We start from the raw sequence: 25,180 nt of genomic DNA on the forward strand, positions 1-25,180 counted from the left end.
TTCAGACAAACGGCTGTCAAAGACAAAAGTCTTAAAGTTAGTAACCCGGTTGTTAAGTGAATCTGCCTTTCCCCCTTGGACTTTGCTTGTCCAAAAGTCACAAAAGGGGATCACGTGACTTAAGGACTCGGCAACCCTGTCATAAATACGAGTCTGTTGACAAGTGTCTGATTTATTAATCACGCAAGCATGGGGGGGGATGCTGCAACGGTCGTATGTGTGAAAAACGGTCCTAAGTCCCTTTTTGCACTGCCCTTGTAACTTTGAACAGTCACTAAGCGAATGGTCGTAAGTTCGAGGACTGCCTGTAAAGAGAAAAAAAAAAACACCAGGGGGAATGGCAGATTTAGCCTAATATTGCTGGTTGTTGCTTTTTTTTTTAAATCCTTTTTTTTTTTTTGGCCAGTTCTGGCAGACACTGAACAGACTTTGGGTGATTTTGAAAAAGTTAAGAAGAACCGATTTAAAAAAAAAAAAACAGAAAAAAAGGAAGCAGCTTCAGAAAAAAAAGGCTCCACAATCACTTCCACAATTTTGCCTCCCAAAATTGTTCCAACGTCTTTAGTTGAGGACAAATTTCCCTCTTTTTTATATATATTTATGAAAAAAATAAAAATAAAGCAAAAGTCAGCCTCGGGAAACGGTGCAAACGAGCGTTAGAAAGTTGGAGGTTAAAAATACTTCCTAACAATATAGGCTGTCCTCGCTTGGTGACCGTTCCGAGTTACGACGGCATTGAAAAAAAGGGACTTTGGACCAAATTTTCACCCTTTACGACCGTTGCAGAATCCCCAGGGTCAGGTGATTTACATTCGAAGGCTCGACAGCTGACTCAGACTTATGACGGTCGAGGGATTTCCCCTTTGGTGACCTTCTGACAAGCAAAGCTAATGGGGGGGGGAGCCAGATTCACTTAACAACCAGGTTACTAATTTAAACTCTGCGGCGATTCGCTTAAGAACCGGGGCAAGAAACGTCATAAAAATGGGGCAAAACCCACTTCGCAAAGTTCTCATTTAGCAACGTAAAACTTTGCGCTCGATTCCGGTCGTACGTTTGAGGACTACCTGTAATACGTTGGACAGCGTGACCCGTGTTTATTGGACACCTGGAGATTAAAACATTGAACTACCGGAGATGTTTTTATCTGGATTGGTGTGCAGAGAGGGAAGGGGTGGGATGGATGACCTCGCTGGGTCCCCTTTCAGGATTCTAAAGTTCTGTGACACTTTTGGAGAAGGGGGGGGGAGGGCTGGCTTTGTCTCTCTCTTTTCACCCTTTCCTAGGTGCTGAGTGGGTTAGAAGGTAACTAAAACCAGTATACAACCGTTTTTAACCACATTGATTTTTTTTTAAAAAAAAAATTAAATTATAAACCGAAACGGAGTTTGCCAATTTTGGAGGAAGCCTCTAAAAATATGGATTTTTTGTTTTTTTTTAAAAAACTGGCTTCACGTGAAAGGCCCTAGGATGGAAGAGACTTAATCAACTTCTAAAACTGGATTTGCAAGCTGTCGTAGACTCCATTGTGGAAAGAAAAGAAAAAAAAACCCACTCTGCACATGCTCAGGGGACAGTGGCTTTTGTGAAAAACTCAAAAAAGTCAGAAATGGCAAAGAAGGGCTAGGTGGGGAGGCTTCAAATGGGCGGAATATAATAGCAATAGGATCCGTAAAAAAGAGTCCGGATTACTACTAGCTTTTTATCCCCCTCCATTTGTGTGGTTGTGTGTGTGTGTTGTGTACAGCACAGTAATTTCAATTTGCCTCATTCTGGGCTGGACTTCCTGTTTTTGGGGGCTTGGATGCCTCATTTCTTGCACAGCAACTTCCTTCCCATCTGTATTTTGGGCTTCTGAAAAGAGGCTGTTTTTTAGCAGCTCCGGGAAATCAAACAGTTAGTCCTCGACTTACGACCACAATTGAACCCAACATTTCCATCGCTAAGGGAGACGGTTGTGAAGTGAGCGCTGCTCCCCTTTGCAATGGTGGTTAAGTGAATCGCAGCAGTTGTTAAACTAGTAACTTGGTCGTTAAGCGAATCTGACTTTTCCCACTGACTTTGCGGTCAGATGGTCGCCAAAGGGGATCACATCACACACACACACACACACACACGGGGGACGCTGCAACAGTCACAAGTGCCTGCCAGTTGCCAAGCATCTGAATTTTGATTACATGTCAAATGGGGACGCTGCGACGGTCGTAAGCGTGAAAAGGGGTCAGAAGTTGCTTTTTTCAGTGCTTCGAATGATTGTTAAGTTGGCCTGTCACTTTGACGTAAATTGACATTGAGTGAAAAAAGTCAGGTTCTACATTTAGGCAAGAACAACCAAATGCACAGGTAAAGTATAGGGGGTACCTTGCTCAATAGTAGTAACTGTGAGAGAAGGACGAGGGGGGACATGATAGCAGCCTTCTAGTATCTCAGGGGCTACCCCAAAGAAGAGGGAGTCAAGCTATTCTCCAAAGCACCCGAAGGCAGGACAAGAAAGCAACGGTGGAAACTAATCAAGGAGAGAAGCAACCTAGAACTAAGGAGAAACTTCTTGACAGTTAGAATAATTAACCAGTGGAACAACCTGCCTCCAGAAGCAGTGAATGCTCCAACACTGGAAGTTTTTAAGAAGAGACTGGACAGCCATTTGTCTGAAATGGTGTAGGGTTTCCTGCCTGAGCAGGGGGTTGGACTCCATGACCTCCAAGGTCCCTTCCAACTTTATTATTGTTATTATTAATACAGCAGCTGAAGCCAGATTCCAGAAATAAGTTGGGTTAATCATTGGGGTAAACCAGCATTCTCTGGTTTGAGAAATCCCCCTCCTTCCTTCCTTCCTTCCTTCCTTCCTTCCTTCCTTCCTTCCTTCCAGGTGTCTTTTCCATCCCCCCTTCCTTTTTGCTTTTCCCTCCTTCCATTTCTTTTAGCTCTTTTGCTGTTCTTCCTTCTTTTTCTCCACTTTTCCTTCCTTCTTCCATTTTTTCTTTTATCCCTTTTCTTCCTTCCTTCCTTCCATGTCACTTTTTTCCTTCCTCCCTCCTTTCCTTTTTTCCTTCCTTTTTTAAAATTCCGTTCATTCTTCTTTTATTCCATCCCTCTCTTCCTTCATCCCTGTTATGTGCTCCTGGCCACTTTCCTTCGTGACCAGAGGCCAGCTCGCCTGACCAATAACCAGCCAAGGCACAGTGAAGGTCTTTTTGTTTTGTTTATTGCAATAAGCGGAAGAGAAGCTATCAAAGCTTGGTTCTCTCCAAAGTTTTAACCCAAAATATCTCCTTCTTTATACATCCCTGTCCCAGCCGCCACATCCCTCCTCTTTCACCCACTGGCCGAGGTACTCTGAGATGACACTCTTTCCGTCCGCTTCTTACATATTTCCTGCTACGTACTAAATCATATTCGTTTTCTGAGGTTTTCGCGGGTGTTTGTATGTAGGTCTTTGGTTCCTAGAAGCACGAAGCCGAAAACACCAACGTGATGGGTAGAGGAAGCAAATATATATATTGCTCCTAGAAGCATGAAGCCGAAAACACCAGCCTGAAGATGACGAATGGGACTTCGTCGAAACGTCGCCAAGACTCTTCCAATTTGATGCGGGAGAAAACCCGAATCACCAAAGACCTCAATCATATTCACATATACAATTATAATAAGAAAAATTAGATCTTTAAATGGTTATTGTAAACTCTGTAGATATTTATGTCCCCATTTTAAAACAATAGGTTCTTTTCCTGCTTTTCAGTTCAGTGTGCCTTTCCTCTTATCTTATTCAGCTTAGTTTCCTGTTCTCCAATTCAACCTGTCTTTCCTGGCTAGCCAGTTCCTTTGACAGCTATATATATATATTTTTATGGCTTCTTTTCCTCCTTTTCCCACTCTTAAGAGTCAACGATTTTTGCCTACGTGTTTATCTTACTTCCTTTATGTTATCTTTCCCTGACTCTTACCAATTGTACTTATTCTTCTATTCAATTAATTTCCGTTGTATTGTAGGTTTAACTGACTCTGAAGATTTATCATATTGATGCATACGTATCAATCCCCCTCCCCATTTTTCTAATCTTTCTTCCTTCCTTCTATGTCCCCCTTTTCCATCCCACCTTCCTTTTTTGTTTTCCTCCCCTTCGTTTCTTCTTTTATCTCTTTTCTTCCTTCCTTCTACCTCTTTTCCTTCCTTCCATTCCATTTTTTATCACTTTTCTTCCTTCTCTCTGCTGTAAGCCACTTTTTTCTTCCCTCCCTCCCTCCCTCCCTTTTCCTTTTTTCTTCCTTTTTTCTGTTCATTCCTTCCATTTTTCATTTCCTTCCTCCCTCCCTCCTTCTCTCCTCCCTTCTTCTTTTTCCTTTGTTCTCTCCCTCCTTTTTCTTCCTTCTCCCGTCTTCCTTTTCCTTCCTCTCCTTCCTTTTCTTTCTTTCCATTTTCCTTTTTTCCTTTTTCCTTCCCTTCCTTCCTCCTCTCCTTTCCTTCTTCCCTCCCTCCTTCTCTCATCCTTTCCTCCCTCCCTTCCTTCGCTCCCTCATTATCATCTCTCCCTTTTCCTTCCTTCTCACTACCATCCCTCCATTTTCCTTCCTTCCTTCCTTCCTTCCTATTTTTTCTTTTATCACTTTTCTTTCTTCTCTCTGCTGTATGTCACTTTTTTCTTTCCTCCCTCCCTCCCTCCCTTTTCCTTTTTTCCTTCCTTTTTTCTGTTCATTCCTTCCATTTTTCATTTCCTTCCTCCCTCCCTCCTTTCTCTCCCTTCTTCCTTTTCCTTCCTCTCCTTCCTTCCCTTTCTTTCTTTCTTTTTTCCTTTTTCCTTCCCTTCCTCCTCTCCTTCCCTCCCTCCCTTCCCTCCTTCATTATCATCTCTCCCTTTTCCTTCCTTCTCACTCATCCCTTTCTTTTCCTTCCTTCTTTCCCTTCCCTCTCGCCCTCCCTCTCTTCTCTTCCCTCCCTCCCTCTTGCCCTCCCTCTTTTTCCTTTCTTTCTTCCTTCCTTCCCTCTCTCTCCTTCCTTCCCTCCCTCCCCTTCCTTCCTTCCCTCTCTTTCCTTCCTTCCTTCCTTCCTTCCTTCCTTCCTTCCTTCCTTCCCAGGGGAGGCGCGGAGTTCGAGCAGGAACTCCTTCAGGGAAGCGACGGGCAACCTCCTCAGCGGGACTCACTCCTTCCCCCCGCCCCCTCCCAGGGCCCCGGCGAGATCGCGGCCGGAACTCTCGCGGTGCTCACCGGCTCCTTCGCCAGGCTGCAGCCCTCGCCTGGCCCACCAGAGGGCGCCCGCTCCCCCTCCTCCTCCCCCGCCCCCTCCCTCCCACCCAGTCCCGGAGTTGCGCCCTGCAGGCGCGCAAGCGGAGCAGAAGCCGGACTCGGTCGGTGCGTTGCAGGCGGAACTGCGCGGAATCCAAAGGAGGCTCGCACGGGGGCCCCCGGCCTACCATGCAAAGAGGGCTGCTCTCCGCCCGTCAGGCTTGGAGTCGCTTTAGGACGATGAACAGCAGCAGCAGCGGCGGCGCCACGGTCGGCCGCTCCCTGGCCGAGAAAGTGGCCCTGGTGACGGCCTCGACCGATGGGTAAGCCCCGGTGGAGGGGGGGAGCTTTGCACCGCTTTGGGACTGCAACTCCCAGAATGCCCCGGGTGGCCTGCGACCCCCTGTTCTAAGTGTCGCCTGCGACTGTTCTAGGGAATGCTGGGAGTTGTAGTCCCCGCAGATCTGGGGGGGAGGAGGAGGCCAGGCGCCCAATGGAAGAGATGGCCAGCTTGAAAAGAGCTACTCCTGTGAGGGGGGGGGGGGGTTGGAAGCACTTTGCACTCCCCCAGAGGCACTCTTGCGTATTTCGCCAAAGCACCCAATGGAAGAGATGGCCGGCTTGGGAAGAGCTACTCCTGGGGGGGGGTTTTGGAAGCACTTTGCACTCCCCCAGAGGCACTCTTGCGTATTTCGCCAAAGCACCCAATGGAAGAGATGGCCGGCTTGGGAAGAGCTACTCCTGGGGGGGGGGGGGTTGGAAGCACTTTGCACTCCCCCAGAGGCACTCTTGTGTATTTCGCCAAGGCACCCAATGGAAGAGATGGCCGGCTTGGGAAGAGCTACTCCTGGGGGGGGGTGGTTGGAAGCACTTTGCACTCCCCCAGGGGCACTCTTGTGCACTCAGCCTAGTGTTCGCTTCCCAGGCCTTGCTTTGGAAGGGGTTGTGTAACTGGGATCAAAAGAAAATTGTTGGAGCCAAACCACGATTGCTCTCTCTCTTGTGTAATCAGCGCTTGCCTCAGGGACAGATTTCATGCAAGCATGGGAAAACATGTACACGGGTGGGAATTCCGGGAGGAGGGAATATAAGGGAGTGTACAGGGATGGTGGGTGTCTTCCTTGGGATGGAATGGCTCTGTTGTCTGATTGGCTAACGAAGTTTAGAAACCAATGCTAGCACTTTCTACGGCAGGGGTCTTCAAACTTGGCCCTGTGATGATTTGTGGACTTCAACTCCCAGAATACCTCAGCCAGGCACGCCTGGCTGAGGAATTCTGGAAGTCGAAGTCTACAAGTCATCAAAGGCCAAGTTCGAAGACCTCCTACTTGTGGATTTCAACTCCCAGAATTCCTCAGCCAGATACGCTGGCTGAGGAATTCTGGGAATTGAAGTCCACAAGTCATCAAAGGGCCAAGTTTGAAGACCTCCTGCTTGTGGACTTCAACTCCCAGAATTCCTCAGGCAGGCACTCCTGGCTGAGGAATTCTGGGAATTGAAGTCCACAAGTCATCAAAGGGCCAAGGTCGAAGACCCCTGTCTTAAATCTAACAAACAAAATGGAGGCTGGCTGAGGTATTCTGGGAGTTGAAGTCCCCAAGTCATAAAAGGGCCAAGTTTGAAGACCCCTGTCTTAAATCTAACAAACAAAATGGAGGCTGGCTGAGGAATTCTGGGAATTGAAGTCCACAAGTCATCAAAGGGCCAAGGTTGAAGACCCCCTGTTCTAAGGGGTGGCACTTCTGGGCCTAACTCTGCCAGCCTTCCAGGTTGTTTGCCACCCAGCTGTTTTACTTCACCAATTAAAGCCGTGTTTCCTCAGAAAGCCTCCGTTTGACTTGCCTGGTTAGACTTTTAATGGCATCTCCAATTTACGTAAGGGCCTGGGACCTTACATTTCAAATTAAACCTTGGGGTGCCCTTTCAAAAGAGACAATGGGGCAATTCTTACGCTCTGCTGAAAATGTGACTCTGTGTGTGTGTGTGTGTGTGTGTGTGTGTGTGTGTTCCCTCCCTGCTTTTCCTTCCTTCTTTCCTTCCTTTCTCCCTTCCCTGCTCCTTCCTTATCCTCTCCCTCCTCCCTCCTTTCTTCCATCCCTCCTTCCTTCTTTTCCTTCCTTCCTTCCTCTTCCTTCCCTGCTTCTTCCTTATCCTTCCTTCTCTCCCTCCCTTCATCCTTTCTTCCATCCTTCCTTCCTTTTCCTTCCTTCCTCTTCCTTCTCTGCTTCTTCCTTATCCTTCTTTCCTTCTCTCCCTCCCTCCCTCCTTTCTTCCATCCATCCTTCCTTCCCTCCTTTTTTTCCTTCCTTCCTTCCTCTTCCTTCTCTGCTTCTTCCTTATCTTTCCTTCCTTCTCCTCCCTCCCTCCTTTCTTTCATCCCTCCTTCCTTCCTTCCTCTTCCTTCCCTGCTTCTTCCTTATCCTTCCTTCCTTTTCTCCCTCCCTCCCTCCTTTCTTCCATCTTTCTTTCCTTCCTTCCTTCCTCTTCTCTGCTTCTTCCTTATCCTTTCTTCCTTTTCTCCCTCCTTTCTTCCATCTTTCCTTCCTTTTCCTTCCTTCCTTCCTCTTTTCTGCTTCTTCCTTATCCTTCCTTCCTTCTCTTCCTCCCTCCCTCCCTCCTTCCATCCATCCTTCCTTCCCTCCTTCTTTTCCTTCCTTCCTTCCTCTCCCTCTCGCCCTCCATCTCTTCTCTTCCCTCCCTCTTGCCTTCCATCCCTTCCTTCCTTCCTTCCTTCCTTCACTATTTTCTTTGACTGATTAAAGGGATCGACCCAATTTGCTCCTTTTAAATAAATTATTTTGGAGTCCTTTGCAGACCCGCCAAGGTCCACACAGGAATTTGGAATTTGGAAGAGGCAAACATTGAGAATGAATAGTTGATGTTTTAACAGAAAGAAGCCTTTGGACCTTGGCACAAATGTCTCTGATTGATTGGGGTATAAAATCTAAATTCAGAATGATAAGATTTGCTTTGGAGGAAACATGGATATATTATCTATTATCTTTCATGATATTTTAGTGTTTCGCAACCTTGGCAGCTTTAAGAACTGTGGTCTTAAATTCCCATAGTTGATTCTTTCTTTCTTTCTTTCTTTCTTTCTTTCTTTCTTTCTTTCTTTCTTTCTTTCTTTCTTTCTTTCTTTCTTTCTTTCTTTCTTTCTCTCTCTCTCTCTCTCTTCCTTTCTTCCCTTTCCTTCTTTCCTTTTCCTTCCTTCCTTTCTTCCTTCCCTTTCCTTCTTCCCTTTCCTTCTTTCGTTCTTTTTCCTTCCTTGCTTGCTTCTTTCCCTCCTTCCCTTTCGTTCTTCCCTTTCTTCTCTCTCTCTCTTTCTTCCTTCCTTCCCTTTCCTTCTTTCCTTTTCCTTCCTTCCTTCCCTTTCCTTCTTCCTTCCTCCTTTTCTTCTTTCTTTCTTTTCTTTCTTTCTTTCCCTTCCTTCCTTCCTTCTCTCCTTCCCTTTCGTTTTTCCCTTTCTTTTCTCTCTCTCTCTCTCTCTCTTCTTTCTTTCTTTTTTTTCTCTTTCTCTCTTTTTGTTTATCCCACCTTTGTTATTTTATACGTAACACAGCAGTGAGTTTCTTTCCAGTTTCTTCCTGGAAGCATGGATCAAACATGCACATTACCTGCAACTTAATGAATTTCTAATTTTGTATGCATTTAGAAGAACCTGTTTTTCACCTAATTAAATTGAAGACATGTTCTATTTACATGATGGCAGACTCTGAACAAAACCTTCCTTTTTCAGGCTCCTTCAGCCAAGACTTGCCTTCAAACCTTCCAGTCCTTTTTTTCCTTTGTAGCCTCCCATATTTTTTGAATAAATCCCACTTCAGGCTACGTTTTTGAAATGCCTGAAAAATCACATCATTTCACAACGGTGTAGTTTTCGATACTAGCCAGGTGTGGAAGTTGTCGATCTGGCTGATCTGGATTCTCAGGGATCTAATTTCAGACCTGAATAGCTGAAATGAAGGTGTATACCGTATACAGGTAGTCCTCACTTAATGGCGGTCATAACTTCAAACAGTTGTTAAGTGAGGATTACCTGAAAGTATATATACCTTCAGTATATCCCTGAGGCAGACTCAGAAAAAGTTACTTGCGACTCCTCCTCAAAATTACAATGGCTACACACACACACACACACACACACAAATTGGATTTCGGGCTCACATTTACAACCAGTCGCAGCATCCCATGGTCACGTGACCCACAATTTGCTCCTGATTTTGACCCTTTTCTGACAGAAAAATGGCAAAAAAAAGGCACCCACATGATAGACTGGATTCACTCAACGGCCACGTGGTTCGCATAACGATTGAGCGGTTCACTTAGAGACCGTTGTAAAAAAAAACAAAACAGTTGTCAAATCGAAACAGGTCCTCTGGGGACCCACTTAACGACCGCAATGACTTATGAGGAAAATTCCGGTCTCGATGGTTATAAATTGAGGACTAGCCGCATGGTGTGGCTTCGTTAAGTCTCAGTTTCTAATCTGTTTGTCTGGTTGTAAAAAAAAATATATGGCAAAACAGAAACCTGTTTTTCAGCTCTGTGAGGCAATTCTGCCTGACCTCAAAAATTATTGAAATTTGGACTCGTTCAGAAGGGAGCCAGAGTCACGTTTGAGGATTTTTTTTAAAATACTGATATATCTTCCAATTTTAGAAATTTTTATAGTGTTTTCACATGTTTTCTAACTTAGAACACCAGAAAACTATTTCAGGTGGCCCTTGACTTACAACTATTCATTTAGTGACCGTTCAGAGTTACAACAGCACTGAAGAAGTGACTCGCGATACGTTTTTGCATTTAACGACCGTCCCGACATCTCTCTGGTCACATGATCGAAATTCAGACTCGTATTTATGACCATTGTGACGTTCCGGAGTCAGGTGATCCCCTTTTGCGACCTTCCGACAAGCAAAGTCAATGGGAAAAGTCAGATTCACTTGACAGCCGTGTGACTAACTGAACGATTGCAGTGATTCACTTAATGACCGTGGCAACACAGGTCATCAAAGGGGGGCAAATCTCACTTTGTAACCGTCCTGCTTAGCAACGGAAGTTTTGGTCATCGAGAATTGCACGAAGGAGACTCGCTTGCCGGATAAATCCCATTGTTGCATTTTCTCTCTTGGCAGAATCGGCCTGGCCATCGCACGCCGGCTGGCCCAAGACGGGGCTCATGTACTGGTGAGTAGCCGCAAGCAGGCCAACGTGGACCGAACGGTGGCCGAATTGCAGGCCGAGAATCTCAGCGTGTCGGGCTTGGTGTGCCATGTGGGGAAGGCTGAAGACCGGCGGCGCCTAGTGGATGCGGTAAGAGCCCCCCCGTTCCGTGGCGCATCTTGCCCCATTGGGTCATGACACATAGAGGAGAGGAGAGGAAAGAATAAGAAATAAGAATAGAATTGAATTAGAAATAGTATAGAATTAGAAATAAGAATAGAATTAGAAATAAGAATAGAATTAGAATTAGAATAGAATAGAATAGAATAGAAGGAATGGAATCTAGAATAAAGAGATAAAAAGGATGGGATGGAATAGAATAGAATAGAACAACAACAGAATAGGATAGGATAGGATAGAATAGAATAGAATAGAATAGAATAGAATAGAATAGAATAGAATAGAATAGAATAGAATAGAATAGAATAGAATCCAACTAAAAGGAATGGAATATAGAATAAAGAGATAAAAAAGATGGGATGGGATGGGGTAGGATAGAATAGAATAGAATCCAACTAAAAGGAATAGAATATAGAATAAAGAGATAAAAAGGATGGGATGGGGTGGGGTGGGGTGGGGTAGAATAGAATAGAATAGAATAGAACAGAATAGAATAGAATAGAATAGAATAGAATAGAATAGAACAGAACAGAACAGAACAGAACAGAACAGAGAATAAACCAGCTAAAGGGAATGGAATAGAATGGAATACAGAATAAAGAGAATAAAAAGGATGGGACGGAACGGAATGGAACAGAACAGAATAGAGAATAAACTGACTAAAAGGAATGGAAGAGAATGGAATATAGCAGTGTTTCTCAACCTTGCTGGCTGTGGAATTCTGGGAGTTGAAGTCCACATTCCTTAAAATTCAAGGTTGAGAAACACTGGAATATAGAATAAAGAGAATAAAAAGGATGGGATGGAGTGGAGTGGAATGGAATGGAATAGAATAGAGAATAAACTGACTAAAAGGAATGGAATGGAATGGAACACAGAACAAAGAGAATACAAAGAAAAGAATAGTTTTTAAAATGATGGTGTTTAATTCCCAGCTCTTATTCTTAGGCCGTTGAGCGCTACGGGGGAATTGATATTTTGGTGAGCAATGCCGCCGTGAACCCTTTCGTCGGAAATATTTTGGACGCCTCCGAGGAAGTCTGGGACAAGGTGAGAGTTTGCAGAAGGGGACCACAGGAGAAAAAAAGAGATGGGTTTTGTAGTCCGAAGGGTGCACCCTAGGAGAAACTTAATGTGTCTCTTCCCCTCCCCCCTTGTTGGAGGAATCGCCACTCAGACCCGGCCGATCCGATGGAAAGGCCAAATGTCCCCAAATGTTCCCCAGTTGGGTACAAAAACAGTTGGGTACAAAAAAAAACCCCTTGCTTTTTCCGCTTGGTAAGCAGTCCTCGTTTAGCGACCGTTTGGACCGATTCTCCCCTCCCCCCAGAAAACGAGTTACAATCTGGTTCCAGAATTCTGACAGCGTTGACTCGCTTTGTGATTGCTGCACTGGCTTTTACGACTCCCCTGTTCACTTTATGTGCTTTGGTTTATGACCGGGGTGATTGCTTTACAGAGAAAAAGGTGGGTTAGCAAAATCAACTGGGCGTCTCGTCTTAGCGGCCGTAATGACGTATGACAGAAATTCCTGCAGGTACCAGTGTTACCCCGAAAATAAGACCGGGTCTTATTATTATTATTTGCCTCCAAAAGAGGCACCAGGTCTTATTTTCGGGGTAGGCCTTACCTCACCCCTGACACTGACAGCCCCACCCAGCTGGTCCACTTCTTCTGGGGCCGAAGTTCTGCAGCTGTATTTGGGCCTGGGTCTTGCAGTCAGGCCTTTCCAGGAGGCCTAAGCAGCCGAGGCCCGAGCTATGGATTCAATCCATGGCTTGGTGCTCGGCTGCAGAGATCTTGCAGAACTGAGCTACGGATTGAACCCATAACTCGGTTCGTGCCTACAGAGGCCTTCCGGAAAGGCCCGTGACTGAGAAATGCAGGCCTGGCTGAAGAAGAGGCCTTAGAAGAAGAAGTGGGCCGGCGAGGAGAGGCCTGGTCACCAGGTAAATGGGTGCAGGCCACACACATCCATCCCTGCCCTAGCTTGGGCTTATTTTTGTGGTAGGGCTTATATTAGGCCCACCGCCAAAAATCAAGCTAGGGCTTATTGTTGGTGTAGGCCAGGGGTCTTCAAACTTGGCCCTTTTATGACTTGTGTGCCTGGCTGAGGATTTCTGGGAGTTGATGTCCACAAACGGGGTCTTCCAACTTGGCCCTTTTATGACTTGTGGACTTCAACTCCCAGAATTCCTTAACCAGCATGCCTGGTTGAGGAATTCTGGGAGTTGAAGTCCATAAGCCAGGGTCTTCAAACTTGGCCTTTTTATGTCTTGTGGGCTTCAACTCCCAGAATTCCTTAGCCAGCATGCCTGGTTGAGGAATTCTGGGAGTTGAAGTCCACAAGCAGGCGTCTTCAAACTTGGCCCTTTTATGACTCGAGGGCTTCAACTCCCAGAATTCCTCAGCCAGCGTGAGGGAACTATGACCATTTTATGTGGACTTCAACTCCCAGAATTCCTCAGCCAGTGTGCCTGGCTAAGGAATTCTGGGAGTTGAAGTCCACAAGTCAATCAAAGGGTCACGTTTGAAGACCCCTGGTGTAGGCCTTACTTTCAGGGAAACACGGTATTAAGGTCGTAAGTCGAGTCCTGTGTGTATTTTTTTTTTTTTTTTTAATTTTAGGTATTGGATATCAACATAAAGGCAACAGCATTGCTGGCCAGTCTGGTGGTTCCTCACATGCAGAAGAGGGGGTGAGTATGCCATGACATTAATCGTGACATTAATCTTGTTTCCTCTTAATTTGTATACAGGCAGTCCCCGTTCATTTAGTGACCATTTGAAGTTACGACAGCACTGAAAAAAGTGACCTGTGACCGTTTTTCACACTGACGGTCCTTGCAACATTCCCCTCCCCCGGTCACGGGATCAAAATTCAGGCGCTTGCCGACTCATGTTTGTGATGGTTGCCGTGTCCCTTTTCCGTCCTTCTGCCGAGCAAAGTCAGTGGGAAAAATCTGGTGGTTAACCAGATTCGCTTAACAACGTGACTTAAGAACTGCAAGCGCGTCACTTAACTGTGGCAAGAAAGGTCGTTAAAAAGGGAGCACAACTCACTTAACAACTGTCTCGCTTAGCAACAGAAAGTTTGGACTCAATTGTCATAAGTCGAGGACTTCCTGCACAGTTCTGTCTTTCAGTTTAAAGCAGGAGGAAAAAAATTCACTCAATGCAAATATATAGTTTGCTTATAATCTGGTCTCATTTGGCCTGGAAAATATTGCTTTTTCCCCCCTTTCTTTTTCTCTTTGTCCATTTTCTGATCAGCCTTGACTACCTCTCCTGGTGTCTCTTTTCTTTCTCGTGACAACCATTTCGAGTTTCTAGTCCTCGTTGTGAATTTCGCCAGCCCTTTGAAAGTTGCTCTGTCTTAAGTCCTCTTCTGTTCTCTGAAGTTGCTATAAAGAAAAAGTAAGACCCTAATTCTGATAAATCCCTGGCCTTTATGAAAGGGGGGGGGATCCTTTTTGAAAAGAGGTAGATTTCACACTCAAGCCTGCATGCATGAGAAACGCAACAAATTCTTGGTTGTCCTGCCCCCAGGATCTCAAAAAAAGAAAGAAAGAAAGAAAAAGAAAGAAAGAAAGCTATTTCCTTGCTTCAGAATATTATTTCATTTCACATTTAGGTTCTTAAAAGCTTCTTTTCAGTAGATTGGGGAGATATTCCAGAATCCTAATTATTGTTCACAACAGCCCTGTGAGGTAGGTTGGGAGAGGAATGGTAGTGATTAATTCCAGGTGAATAAAGGAATATGAGAGGGGAAGCAAAAGGGGGGGAAAATAATGTTTCTGCCTCTTTGGTTTGTTCCAGAAGTGGCTCCATCGTGATTGTGTCATCTGTTGCTGGATATCTGCCGCTTCCAGTGAGTTGAGCTCTGAAGATGGCATAAAGCAGGGGTAGGCAACCTTGGCTCGTTTATGACTCGTGGACTTCAACTCCCAGAATTCCTGAGCCAGCTGAGTCATAAAAGTCATAAAAGAGCCAAGGTTGCCTACCCCTGGCATAAACGAATTAGATATAAATAAGATAGATTGATAGATACATACAGATACATAGATACATGTATAGATGGATATATAAGAGAGATAGACAGAGAGGGATGGATGATAAAGATGGACAGAGAAAGATTGATGATAGATTGACAGACAGATATGATAATAGTTGACGGACGGATGAATAGATAAGAGATAGAGAAGATAGATATAGAGAAGACAGACACAATAGATAAATAGACAGATAAACATGGATGGATGGATGATAAAGATGGATGGATAGAGATTGATAGATTGACAGATATAGGTAAGATATAATTGGCAGACGGATGAATAGATGATAGATACAGAAGATAGATATAAATAGATAAGATAGAGAAAGGGGGAGGCAGATAGACAGAGAGACACATAAATAGAAAGGGATGGATGATATGGATGGATGATAGGTAGAAAGAGACAGACAGATAAATAGAAAGGGAAGGATGATATGGATGGATGATAGGTAGAGAGAAAGAGAGACAGATAGATAAATAGAAAGGGATGGATGATATGGATGGATGATAGGTAGAGAGAAAGAGACAGACACACAGATAAATAGAAAGGAATGGATGATATGGATGGATGATAAATAGGGAGAGAGAGAGAAAGGGATGGATGATAGGTAGGTAGGTAGGTAGGTAGGTAGGTAGGTAGGTAGGTAGGTAGGTAGGTAGGGAGAGACAGACAGACACACACAGACAGACAAATAGAAAAGGTTGGATGATAAATAGGGAGGGAGGGAGAGAGAGAGAGACCGACTGACAGACAAATAGAAAGGGATGGATGAAATGGATGGATGATAAATAGGTAGATAGGTAGAGAGACAGACAGACAGACAGACAGACAGACACAGATAAATGGAAAAGGATGGATGAAATGGATGATAAATAGGTAGAGAGAGAGACAGACAGACAGACACAGATAAATAGAAAGGGATGGATGATATGGATGGATGATAGGTAGATAGACAGACAGACAGATCTGGGGAGGTGGGACGAGGGACGTAAAAAAAAAAAAGCCCAAATGCCTCTCGGAGGTACTCCTAAATTCTGCTTCCTTCGCCTCTTCTCTGCTAGAGCTTAGGGCCTTACAACGTCAGCAAGACAGCTCTCCTGGGCTTGACCCGCAACCTGGCCATCGAACTGGCCCAACACAACATCCGTGTCAACTGTCTGGCGCCCGGCCTGATCCGCACGAAATTCAGCTCGGTTGTGAGTATCTTTAGGCAGAAAACAGATTGTAGAGCAGTGTTTTCCCATCCTTGACCAGTTTAAGACAGGTGGACTTCAACTCCCAGAATTCCCCAGCCAGCACAGCTGGCTGAGGAATTCTGGGTCCACCAGTCCTAAAAGGGCCAAGTTTGAAGACCCCTCAGTTAGAGGAACATATGAAAACATGTTAATTAATGTAGACTTTATTAGTTTAGAGCAGGGGTAGGCAACCTTGGCTCTTGTATGACTCGTGGACTTCAACTCCCAGAATTCCTGAGCCAGCATGGCTCAGCTTGGAAACCTCTCCCATTTTCCCTCAGCATGGCTGGCTCAGGAATTCTGGGAGTTGAAGTCCACCAGTCATAAAAGAGCCAAAATGGCCTACCCCTGCTCTAGGACAAGATGCTCTAGAATGATTAATTAGAAAAGAAGCTGAATAACGAGGTGGAGGTTATTTGTAGATTATTTAATTTTTATCTTCTAAAATGTACTAATTTAAAGTTGACAAAAGAGAATATTATTGGAAGAAGAGAAAAATCGAGGAAAGCTGCTATGTGGAATATGGGACTATAGAAATCAATTGTTATTGATTATTTGTAAATACAAACCCAGACAACACCCTGTTTATCAAATATTGATGGGGATATGTAAAAAAAAAACCCAATAAAATATATTTTAAAAAAGAAAGAAAATCAACTCACACCTGTTTTTTCCTCTAAAGTTTTGGCAGGATGAAAATGCAAAACAGGTCATACTGGAAACCTTGCGGATAAAGAGGTAACTTGGGATAAATCAGAGTTTTGCAGTAAAACAAAGGGCTCATTGATCTGATTTTTATAAACTTCTTGCAAATTTCAGCTGTTCTTTTTTTTGAGGGGATGCGACACCTCACAACTGACAGCCTCCCCCCATTTTGGCAAAGGGGGGGGGGGAAACGCCACAGCTAGCTATTCATTTTTTAAATTTATTTTATTTTAATTCTTTTGTTTAGGCGTACAATGACGTAATAATTCAATTCAATTGACACTGAGGGTTAAAGTACAATTTAATTTTAAGTTGTTTTACCGCTACATTTTAATGAGGTTGTGATGGCATTTAACTTGAATTTATAATGATACTTTTCATGCCCTTAGAATTTTCCTAATTCCACTGATATTTATAATTGAATTACAATTTAATTTAGCTGACGCTTACAATTGTGTGCATATTTCAGAGTACATTGTATATGTTCGTTTAACGTAAATTTATAATTATATTTCTGCTTCTAACATAAGTTCATGTCACTCACATTTATAATTATATTCATGTTGTTAACCTCATAATTTAACATATATGTGCTGACATAATTTGATTTAACATATATTTCTAATTATATTGATACTTACAATTAATACATAAGTTAATTTTATATATATATATATATATATATATATATATATATACACACACACACGCACACACAATATATATACAAGTAGTTCTTGACCTACAACCACAAATGAGCCCAAAGTTTCTGTTGCGAAGTGAGATATTTGTTAAGTGATTTTTGCCCAATTGTATGACTTTCCTTGCCACAGTTGTTTAGTGCAGTGTTTCCCAAACTTGACAATTTTAAGGCATGCAGACTTCAACTCCCAGAATTCCACAGCCAGCAATGCTAGCTGTGGAATTCTGGGGAGTTGAAGTCCACATGCCTTAAAATTGTCAAGTTTGGGAAACACTGGTTTAGTGAATCCCTGCAGTTGTTAAGTTAGTAACACAGTTGTTGTCAGAAGGTCTCAAAAGGGGATCGTGTGACCCCGGGACACTGCGACCGTCATAAATACGAGTCGGGTGCCAAGCATCTGAATTTTGATCACATGATCACGGGGAAGCCACAACCGTACTTAAATGTGAAAAACGGTCCTAAGACACATGTCATCATCTCAGCGATGATGTAACTTCAAACAGTCACTAAATGAAATGTTGTAAGTCAAGGATTATATCTATCCGTCTAATAGCTAGCTAGCTAGCTAGCTACTTTATCTATCTACTTTATCTACTCTATCTACCTATCTACTTTGTCTATTTATCTACTTTATCTATCTAGCTAGATAGCTAGCTAGCTAGATAGATAGATAGATATTTTATCTATTTACTTTATCTACTTTATCTATTTACTTTATCTACTTTGTCTATTTATCTACTTTATCTACTACAGATAGCTGTTTTATCTACTTTATCTTTTATCTATCTACTCTATCTACTTTATCTGCTTTGTCTATCTACTTTTTCTACTTTATCTATTTATCTACTCTATCTATCTATCTATCTATATGAAAGTCTACAATATTTTTCTACAAACGAGAAATTTATATATAGGTGTGTATGTGTATATAGGTGTGTGCATGTGTGTGTAAATATATGTGTGTATGTGTGTGTGTGTATGTGTGTGTGTGTGTGTGTTCTGAGGTTTTCGCAGGTGTTTGTATGTAGGTCTTTGGTTATTCGGGTTTTCTCCCGCGTAAAATTGGAAGTGTCTTGGCGACATTTCGACAAAGTCCCATTCGTCATCTTCAGGCTGGTATTTTCAGCTTCGTGCTGAAAACACCTCGAAGCACGAAGCTGAAAACACCAGCCTGAAGATGACGAATAGGACTTCGTCGAAACGTCGCCAAGACACTTCCAATTTTACGCGGGAGAAAACCCGAACAACCAGAGACCTACATAGATAGATAGATAGATAGATAGATAGATAGATAGATAGATAGATAGATAGATAGATAGATAGACACACACACACACACACACACACACACACACACACATGCACACATACATATAAACATACACATATATTTACATACATACACATATATTTACACACACACATACACACACACATAAACTGAGGAATTCTGGGAGTTGAAGTCCACAAGTCATCAAACGGCTAAGTTTGAAGACCCCTGTTCTGGATAAAGATAAAAAAATCCAATCTTGGGGTCTACTAAAGGTCCACTAACCAGATCTCCCTTCTCTCCTCCCCCCCCCCCCAGACTCGGAGTCCCATCGGATTGTTCCGGCATCGTCTCTTTCCTTTGCTCCGCCGATGCCGACTATATCACCGGGGAGACGGTGGTGGTGGATGGTGGCGCCCTATCTCATCTTTGACGAGGAAATAGTGGTGGCTTCCAGTTCAGCTAGGTCGATGGATAGATAATCACATGAGGGTACCCTGGAAATTAATTGTGGGAATGATTGGGGGGGATAATTAGGAATCTCAGCAGCTCCCAGCTAGGATGGTGATTGGATCAGCTTCAAGAGAGAGGGAGGTCAACAGTCTTAAGAAGCACCAAAAATGGAGCTTCTGCTAACCAGGTTAGAGGTGTTGTATGTGTGTGTGTCCTGTTGGATTTCGGGTGGAAAACACAAGGAGCAGAATTGCACACGGCTGAGGTTTAGGAATCCCCGTGCAGACATGCGCGCGCAAGGAGACCCCGTGTGTACAAGCCCGCTCCGAGCTGTATTGAGGGAAAAGGTGACTAGGTTGATCCTGGCTTGTTTAACTTCATTCCTCTTGGAGGTTGGAGGGGGAAGGGGGGGTTCCCTAATGCTTCCTGGGATATTAGGGGAGGGTCTTTCCAGGGTGGGGGTCTTCTTGGGGAAAAATTAGCTTGGAGATGGGGGGGAACAGCCAGAATCTGGGTTTACAAATATCGCTGGTGTTCATTCCTGGCTTTGCCTCAGTGCCTTGTGTGTAATAATTAAAATAAAGACATTTTTGGAATCACATTTTTGTCATTGTCTGTTGCTCTCTTTGGGGGGGGGGGAAGGGAACCCCAAAGCCCCCCTAAAGGGGTTCCACCAGACACAGAAACCCAAGCAGGAGCCCTATCTTCCCTCCCTTTTTCTGATCTGATGCCAACACCCCCCCCCCTGCATTTGGGGGGGGGGCTGGTTTGTATATCCAGGGGAGACCCTGCTTCCCCCCTCCCCATTTTCCCCCACTCCCAAGGGACTTTCCCTGGCACAGCCCCCCCCTCCTTCCCCCCCCCTTGCCCGGCATCCATTCCTCCATCAGAATAAATTCCGGTCCTTTTTCTATCTCCGTCCTCATTTTTTTTTCTTTCCCTCTTCTTCCTTCCTGATTTGATCTGCCTTCTGGGGGGGGGCGGTAGGTGCGTGCCCCCCCAATTCCTCCAGGTTCCCCCCCCCTTCCTAGCCAGCTGCCTTCCTGAGCCCCTTCCCATTTGTTTTGCCCCTGCTGTGTGCTGGGGATGGAAAAAACGGTCCAGCCAGTTGCTTTAAAAAAAAAATGGAAAAAAAATTAAAAAATCGGGGATGGGGGGGGTGGGCGGATCAGGGCTTCCCCCCCACCCCCTCCGCCCCCCACCGCAGAGATCCTCAGCTTGAACTTTGGTGCTGATTCAGCTTCGCTTCTTCGCTTTTCATTTCAGCTCTCCATCCTTCTCTGTCTCTCCATCCTTCTCTCTCTCTCTCTCTCCATCCTTCTCTCTCTCCCTCCCTCCCTCCAGCCACCTCTCTCTTTCCCAGCCCCCTCCCTTTTTTTTTCCCAGCCATGTCCCGTGCTTTTTTCTCCTCCCAATCCCTCCATCATCATCTCTTCGTCTGCCTCTTTCCCTGATCCGTTTCAAAGCCGGCTTCCTTTTCTCCTTTTCCAGGTTTTTTTTTGGGGGGGGGAGGTCTCACAAGCTCTTTCCCCCCACCCATCTAACACCTTCCCACACACACACATACCCTCCTGCTTTCTCCATGGGGCTGTCTTTTTCCCCGGCCCCCACCCGTGGTATTCCCAGCGGAGATACCCCTCCATCGGTCTATCGGCTCTCGCCTTGGGTGTGTCTCTGAAGAGCATCTGTGCGTTTCCAGCTCTGGCGAGTGGCTTTTTAAAAAATAAAAAATTATTATTATTTGAAAAAATTCGCCTTCCAGCCTGTTTCGTGGGAATTCAACACTGGGTAAGTGTGGGAATTATTCTGGGATCTTCTACGGGTGAGGCAGGAGCTTGTTGCTTTGGGGTTTTCCTGCATGCGGCGGTCATTAAATGAAACCTAACCTAAGATATACATGTATGTGTATATATTTCTTTTCCACCCATCAAACACAACCGGATCTTCTCCTGTGCAGATCTGGGTTGGGGGGGGGGGGTTTGCAAGGCTGCTGAATTTGCTAAGCCGTGTTTTTATCCATGCTTAAAAGATCCAGGCGGTGAATTGGTGATCTGGGGGTTAGTTTAATGCTGGCTAAGGGTTGTCCAGCTTTGCTGGCCAAGAATGTGGAGGGGGGGCACGTTTTGTCTGGGGTGGGCTCTGCAGCTGACACCAGTACTGCCTGGGTGTGTAAAAGCCTCTCCCAATATGTCTACACCCTGCCTGAAATATTTTTGCATGTGCAAATTGTCTAGATTTTGTGGGGTGCGATTTGTGTTTTGTGTGTGTGTGTGTGTGTGTATGTGTGTGTAGCCTTCTGCTGACTGAGCATCAATTCCTGCTTTTTTTTTTTTTTTGCAGCTCGTATTTGGATTGGGGGAGCCCTGTTGTTGTGGGTTGTTGTTTTTTTTTTTAAAGCCCACCCGTTTCGAGTGCCTGAGATACGCGTGTGCGCTCACGCGCAAGAGTGTGTGATCTTTCTCCAGTGATGTCAACCTGCCCGGTGTGGCGGACAGAAGCTTCGATCGTGGTCCTTGTTTACAAAAGTGCCTGGGTGTGTGTACAGGAAGGTGGGGGGGGGGGGGGAGCGCGTCTGTCTTCCTGAGGAGGCAACGTTTTGTGAGTTGTTTTGGCTTGTTCAGAAGAGAGGCGATGCTTAGCTTCTTCCAGTTTTTTGCTTCTTCATTTCTCTCCCTCCCTTCCTCTCTCTTTCTCTCTCCACTCTTTTGCCACATTCGTGGATTATAATCTGAGTTCTAACTAGCCATAATGATATTTTAGGGTTTCTCAGCCTTGGCAATTTTAAGAACTGTGGACTTCCAATCCCAGAATTCATTCTGTTTTTCCTTCCTTCCTTCCTTCCTTCCTTCCTTCCTTCCTTCCTTCCTTCCTTCCTTCCTTCCTTTTTCTTTCTTTCTTCTCTCCTTCTTTCTTTCCCTCTCTTTCTCCCATCCTCCTGTCTTCTTACTTTCTTTCCTCTCTCTGTTCCTCCCTCCTTCCTGCCCCCTTTCTTTCTTTCTTTCTTTCTTTCTTTCTTTCTTTCTTTCTTTCTTTCTTTCTTTCTTTCTTTCTTTCTTTCCCTCTCTTCCTCCCATCCTCCTGCCTTCTTTCTTTCTCTTTCTTCTTTCTTTCCCTCTCCCTCCCATCCTCCTGCCTCCCTCCCTTTCTCTTTCTTTCTTTCTTTCTTTCTTTCTTTCTTTCTTTTTTTCTTTCTTCTCTCTCTTGTTTCTTTCCCTCCCACCTCCTGCCCTCTTTCTTTCTTTCTTTCTTTCTTTCTTTCTTTCTTTCTTTCTTCTCTCTTTCTTTCCCTCTCTTCCTCCCACCCTCCTGCCTCTCTCTCTCTCTCTTTCTTTCTTTCTTTCTTTCTTTCTTTCTTTCTTTCTTTCTTTCTTTCTTCTCTCTCTTGTTTCTTTCCCTCCCACCTCCTGCCCTCTTTCTTTCTTCCTTCCTTTCTTCCTTCCTTCCTTCCTTTCTTTCTTTCTTTCCCTCTCTCTGTTCCTCCCAACCTCCTGCCTCTCCCCCCTCTTTCTTTCTTTCTTTCTTTCTTTCTTTCTTTCTTTCTTTCTTCTCTCTTTCTTTCCCTCTCTTCCTCCCACCCTCCTGCCCTCTTTCTTTCTTTCCCTCTCTGTTCCTCCCTCCCTCCTGCCTCTCCTCCTCTTTCTTTCTTTCTTTCTTTCTTTCTTTCTTTCTTTCTTTCTCCTTTTTTCCCCTCTCTTCCTCCCACCCTCCTTCTTTCTTTCTTTCTTTCTTTCTTTCTTTCTTTCTTTCTTTCTTCTCTCTCTTGTTTCTTTCCCTCCCACCTCCTGCCCTCTTTCTTTCTTCCTTCCTTTCTTCCTTCCTTCCTTTCTTTCTTTCTTTCCCTCTCTCTGTTCCTCCCAACCTCCTGCCTCTCCCCCCTCTTTCTTTCTTTCTTTCTTTCTTTCTTTCTTTCTTTCTTTCTTTCTTTCTTCTCTCTTTCTTTCCCTCTCTTCCTCCCACCCTCCTGCCCTCTTTCTTTCTTTCCCTCTCTGTTCCTCCCTCCCTCCTGCCTCTCCTCCTCTTTCTTTCTTTCTTTCTTTCTTTCTTTCTTTCTTTCTTTCTTTCTTTCTTTCTTTCTCCTTTTTTCCCCTCTCTTCCTCCCACCCTCCTTCTTTCTTTCTTTCTTTCTTTCTTTCTTTCTTTCTTTCTTTCTTTCTTTCTTTCTTTCCCTCTCTCTGTTCCTCCCTCCCTCCTGCCTCCCCCCCTCTCTTTCTTTCCCTCCCTCTCTTCCTCCCTCCCTCCTGCCTCCCCCTCTCTCTGCAATGCTCACTTGAGTGTGTTCCTAATCCCTATGTCTCTTGATGCAGGGTGTTCTCTACTTTTTGTACCACCGGGTGTTGCTCCTCACCAACTCTACTGCCTCCCCACCGCTCAGAAGAGGTTGACCAATTGTGGGCACAGTCTAGATTGCTTCTGATGGGCCCTTAGGGAAGAAAACCCCAGGACCCCTTTTTCTGTCTGAGGCAGAGTTTTTGTGGCCCCTGAGTTCCACAACCTCCGTTCACGGATGTCCTCTTAAGACCAAGAAGAGCTCATGGAAGCTTAGTTGAGGACTTGGAAGGTCCCTCAGCCACCATGAATGGAGTATCACCATGACTTCATGGCCAGCTGCAATTGGGGATCCACCTTCTGGTTCTCTGCTGTCCATAAGTTACCACTGATCAGCCCAGACTTTTCAACCAAAGAGTTTAGGTCTACACCTTTTTGGCAGTCCTGCATCTGTCCTGAACTGGTGAAATGGAAGGTAGTCACCAATTGGTTGTCTCTTGCTGCTGAAGAACGAGAAGACGCACCAAAATGAAGTTCTTCTAGGAACTCGCATGTATGGTCCTCACCAAAAAAAAAAAACCTCCCACCCTGGGCTCTACAAAGCACTTAGATTGTCTGTGGCTCCACCAGATTCCTCCACAGACCTCAGAAAGCCCATGTCTCCTGATATTCCAGGTGTCCAATTCTTCTCCAATTCCGTGCACCTCCAGTTAGAGTCTTGAGGACCATCAACAGATAACGCCTGGACTCTTGCTTTGTTTGTACTTGGAAGACTTTTTGCGTGTGTGTGTGTGTGTGTGTGTGTCTTATAAACTACAAAGAGCAGCAATCTGTGCTGAGAGCAACACTGATTTTTTTTTTCCAAACAAATTTTTGCACTTTCACGCCTGTTTTTCTAAACTTTCATATAATCCCAACCCTGCCGCATGTTCGTGACCACTAAATGTCGGACTCGCCCTGCCGCTAGTTTCTTCCGGCTTCAGTCCACGGAGGACCTTGGAGGCTGCCAAGAAGACTTTTGGGTTCCTTCTCGGTGCTCCGTAGTTGGCGTCCAAGGAAAATAAAACAAGCCGGCATTAGCAAATTGGAATTGCAGTTCACCCAAGCCGGCGCCTTCTGGCCACAGAGACGGAGAACGGCTGCCAGATCGATGTCTGGCTATCCAGAAAGAGCCATGGAGGGCTGAAGCCGGTCTAGGCGGAGCCCAGCCATGTAGAAACGACTTTGACGGGCAGCAGAGATGCGCACGGGGACTCGGAGGTAACTGCGGCCCGATTGACCGGGGAGAAAACATTACATGAATGTCCAAGGGAGGCAGATTTGAGTTTGATGATGGAGGCTGCTATGTCGGCGACTGGGAAGAAGGCCGGGCACATGGCTACGGGGTGTGCACAGGCCCTGGCGCCCAGGGGGAGTACAGCGGGCGTTGGAGTCGCGGTTTCGAATCTCTGGGCGTCTACACTTGGCCCAGCGGAAACACCTACCAGGGGTTCTGGAGTCAAGGCAAGCGCAGCGGCCTGGGCACCGAGCGGAAGAGTAAGTGGAGTTATAAAGGGGAGTGGTGCCACGGGCTGAAGGGCCACCTGGGCATCTGGGAAAGCCACTCGGGCGTCGTCTATGAAGGCATGTGGCGTGAAGGTCTTCAGGATGGCTACGGGATGGAGACCTACGCGGATGGAGGTGAGCCAGGAGAACGTGTCAAGAAAGGGTTGGGGTGGTCCATTGTTTCTTCGTGGCCCGGTGGTCCCGATTTCATATTTGTCATCTGATTGTGTCTGTCCATCTGGCTTGTGACGCCGTGTCCCTGTCTAGTTAAGATTGATAAGATACACCTTTATTGTCATTTTTTTAACTATGGGGAACAGTGGCCCTCGTGAAAAAATGAGATTCTGTTGCCTGCTCTCAAAATACATAGCACACATAT

General features: G+C 45.0%; 2 protein-coding genes across 2 annotated transcripts in view; both read left to right on the plus strand.

The window, feature by feature from the left end:
• Positions 1-5,285: 5,285 nt before the first annotated feature.
• Positions 5,286-19,591, plus strand: LOC120305788 (dehydrogenase/reductase SDR family member 4-like). Its single transcript, XM_039338089.1, has 8 exons — positions 5,286-5,546; positions 10,362-10,539; positions 11,518-11,619; positions 13,198-13,268; positions 14,389-14,440; positions 15,686-15,820; positions 16,542-16,597; positions 18,856-19,591. The coding sequence occupies exons 1-8, from the start codon at positions 5,413-5,415 to the stop codon at positions 18,968-18,970; spliced, it is 843 nt and encodes a 280-aa protein (XP_039194023.1). The 5' UTR covers positions 5,286-5,412; the 3' UTR covers positions 18,971-19,591.
• A 737-nt stretch (positions 19,592-20,328) lies between these two features.
• The window catches only part of JPH4 (junctophilin 4), a 31,609-nt gene continuing 26,757 nt past the window's right edge, over positions 20,329-25,180 (plus strand). The window contains exons 1-2 of the mRNA XM_039338091.1: positions 20,329-20,778; positions 23,295-24,936. Of these exons, the coding sequence (XP_039194025.1) occupies positions 24,558-24,936 (379 nt within the window). The 5' untranslated portion in view covers positions 20,329-20,778; positions 23,295-24,557. The remainder of the gene's footprint in view (positions 20,779-23,294; positions 24,937-25,180) is intronic.

Source organism: Crotalus tigris, unplaced genomic scaffold, assembly GCF_016545835.1.
Source record: "Crotalus tigris isolate CLP2741 ecotype Arizona unplaced genomic scaffold, ASM1654583v1 scf7180000017690.20705106771:4171800, whole genome shotgun sequence".
Taxonomy (NCBI): Eukaryota; Metazoa; Chordata; class Lepidosauria; order Squamata; family Viperidae; genus Crotalus; species Crotalus tigris.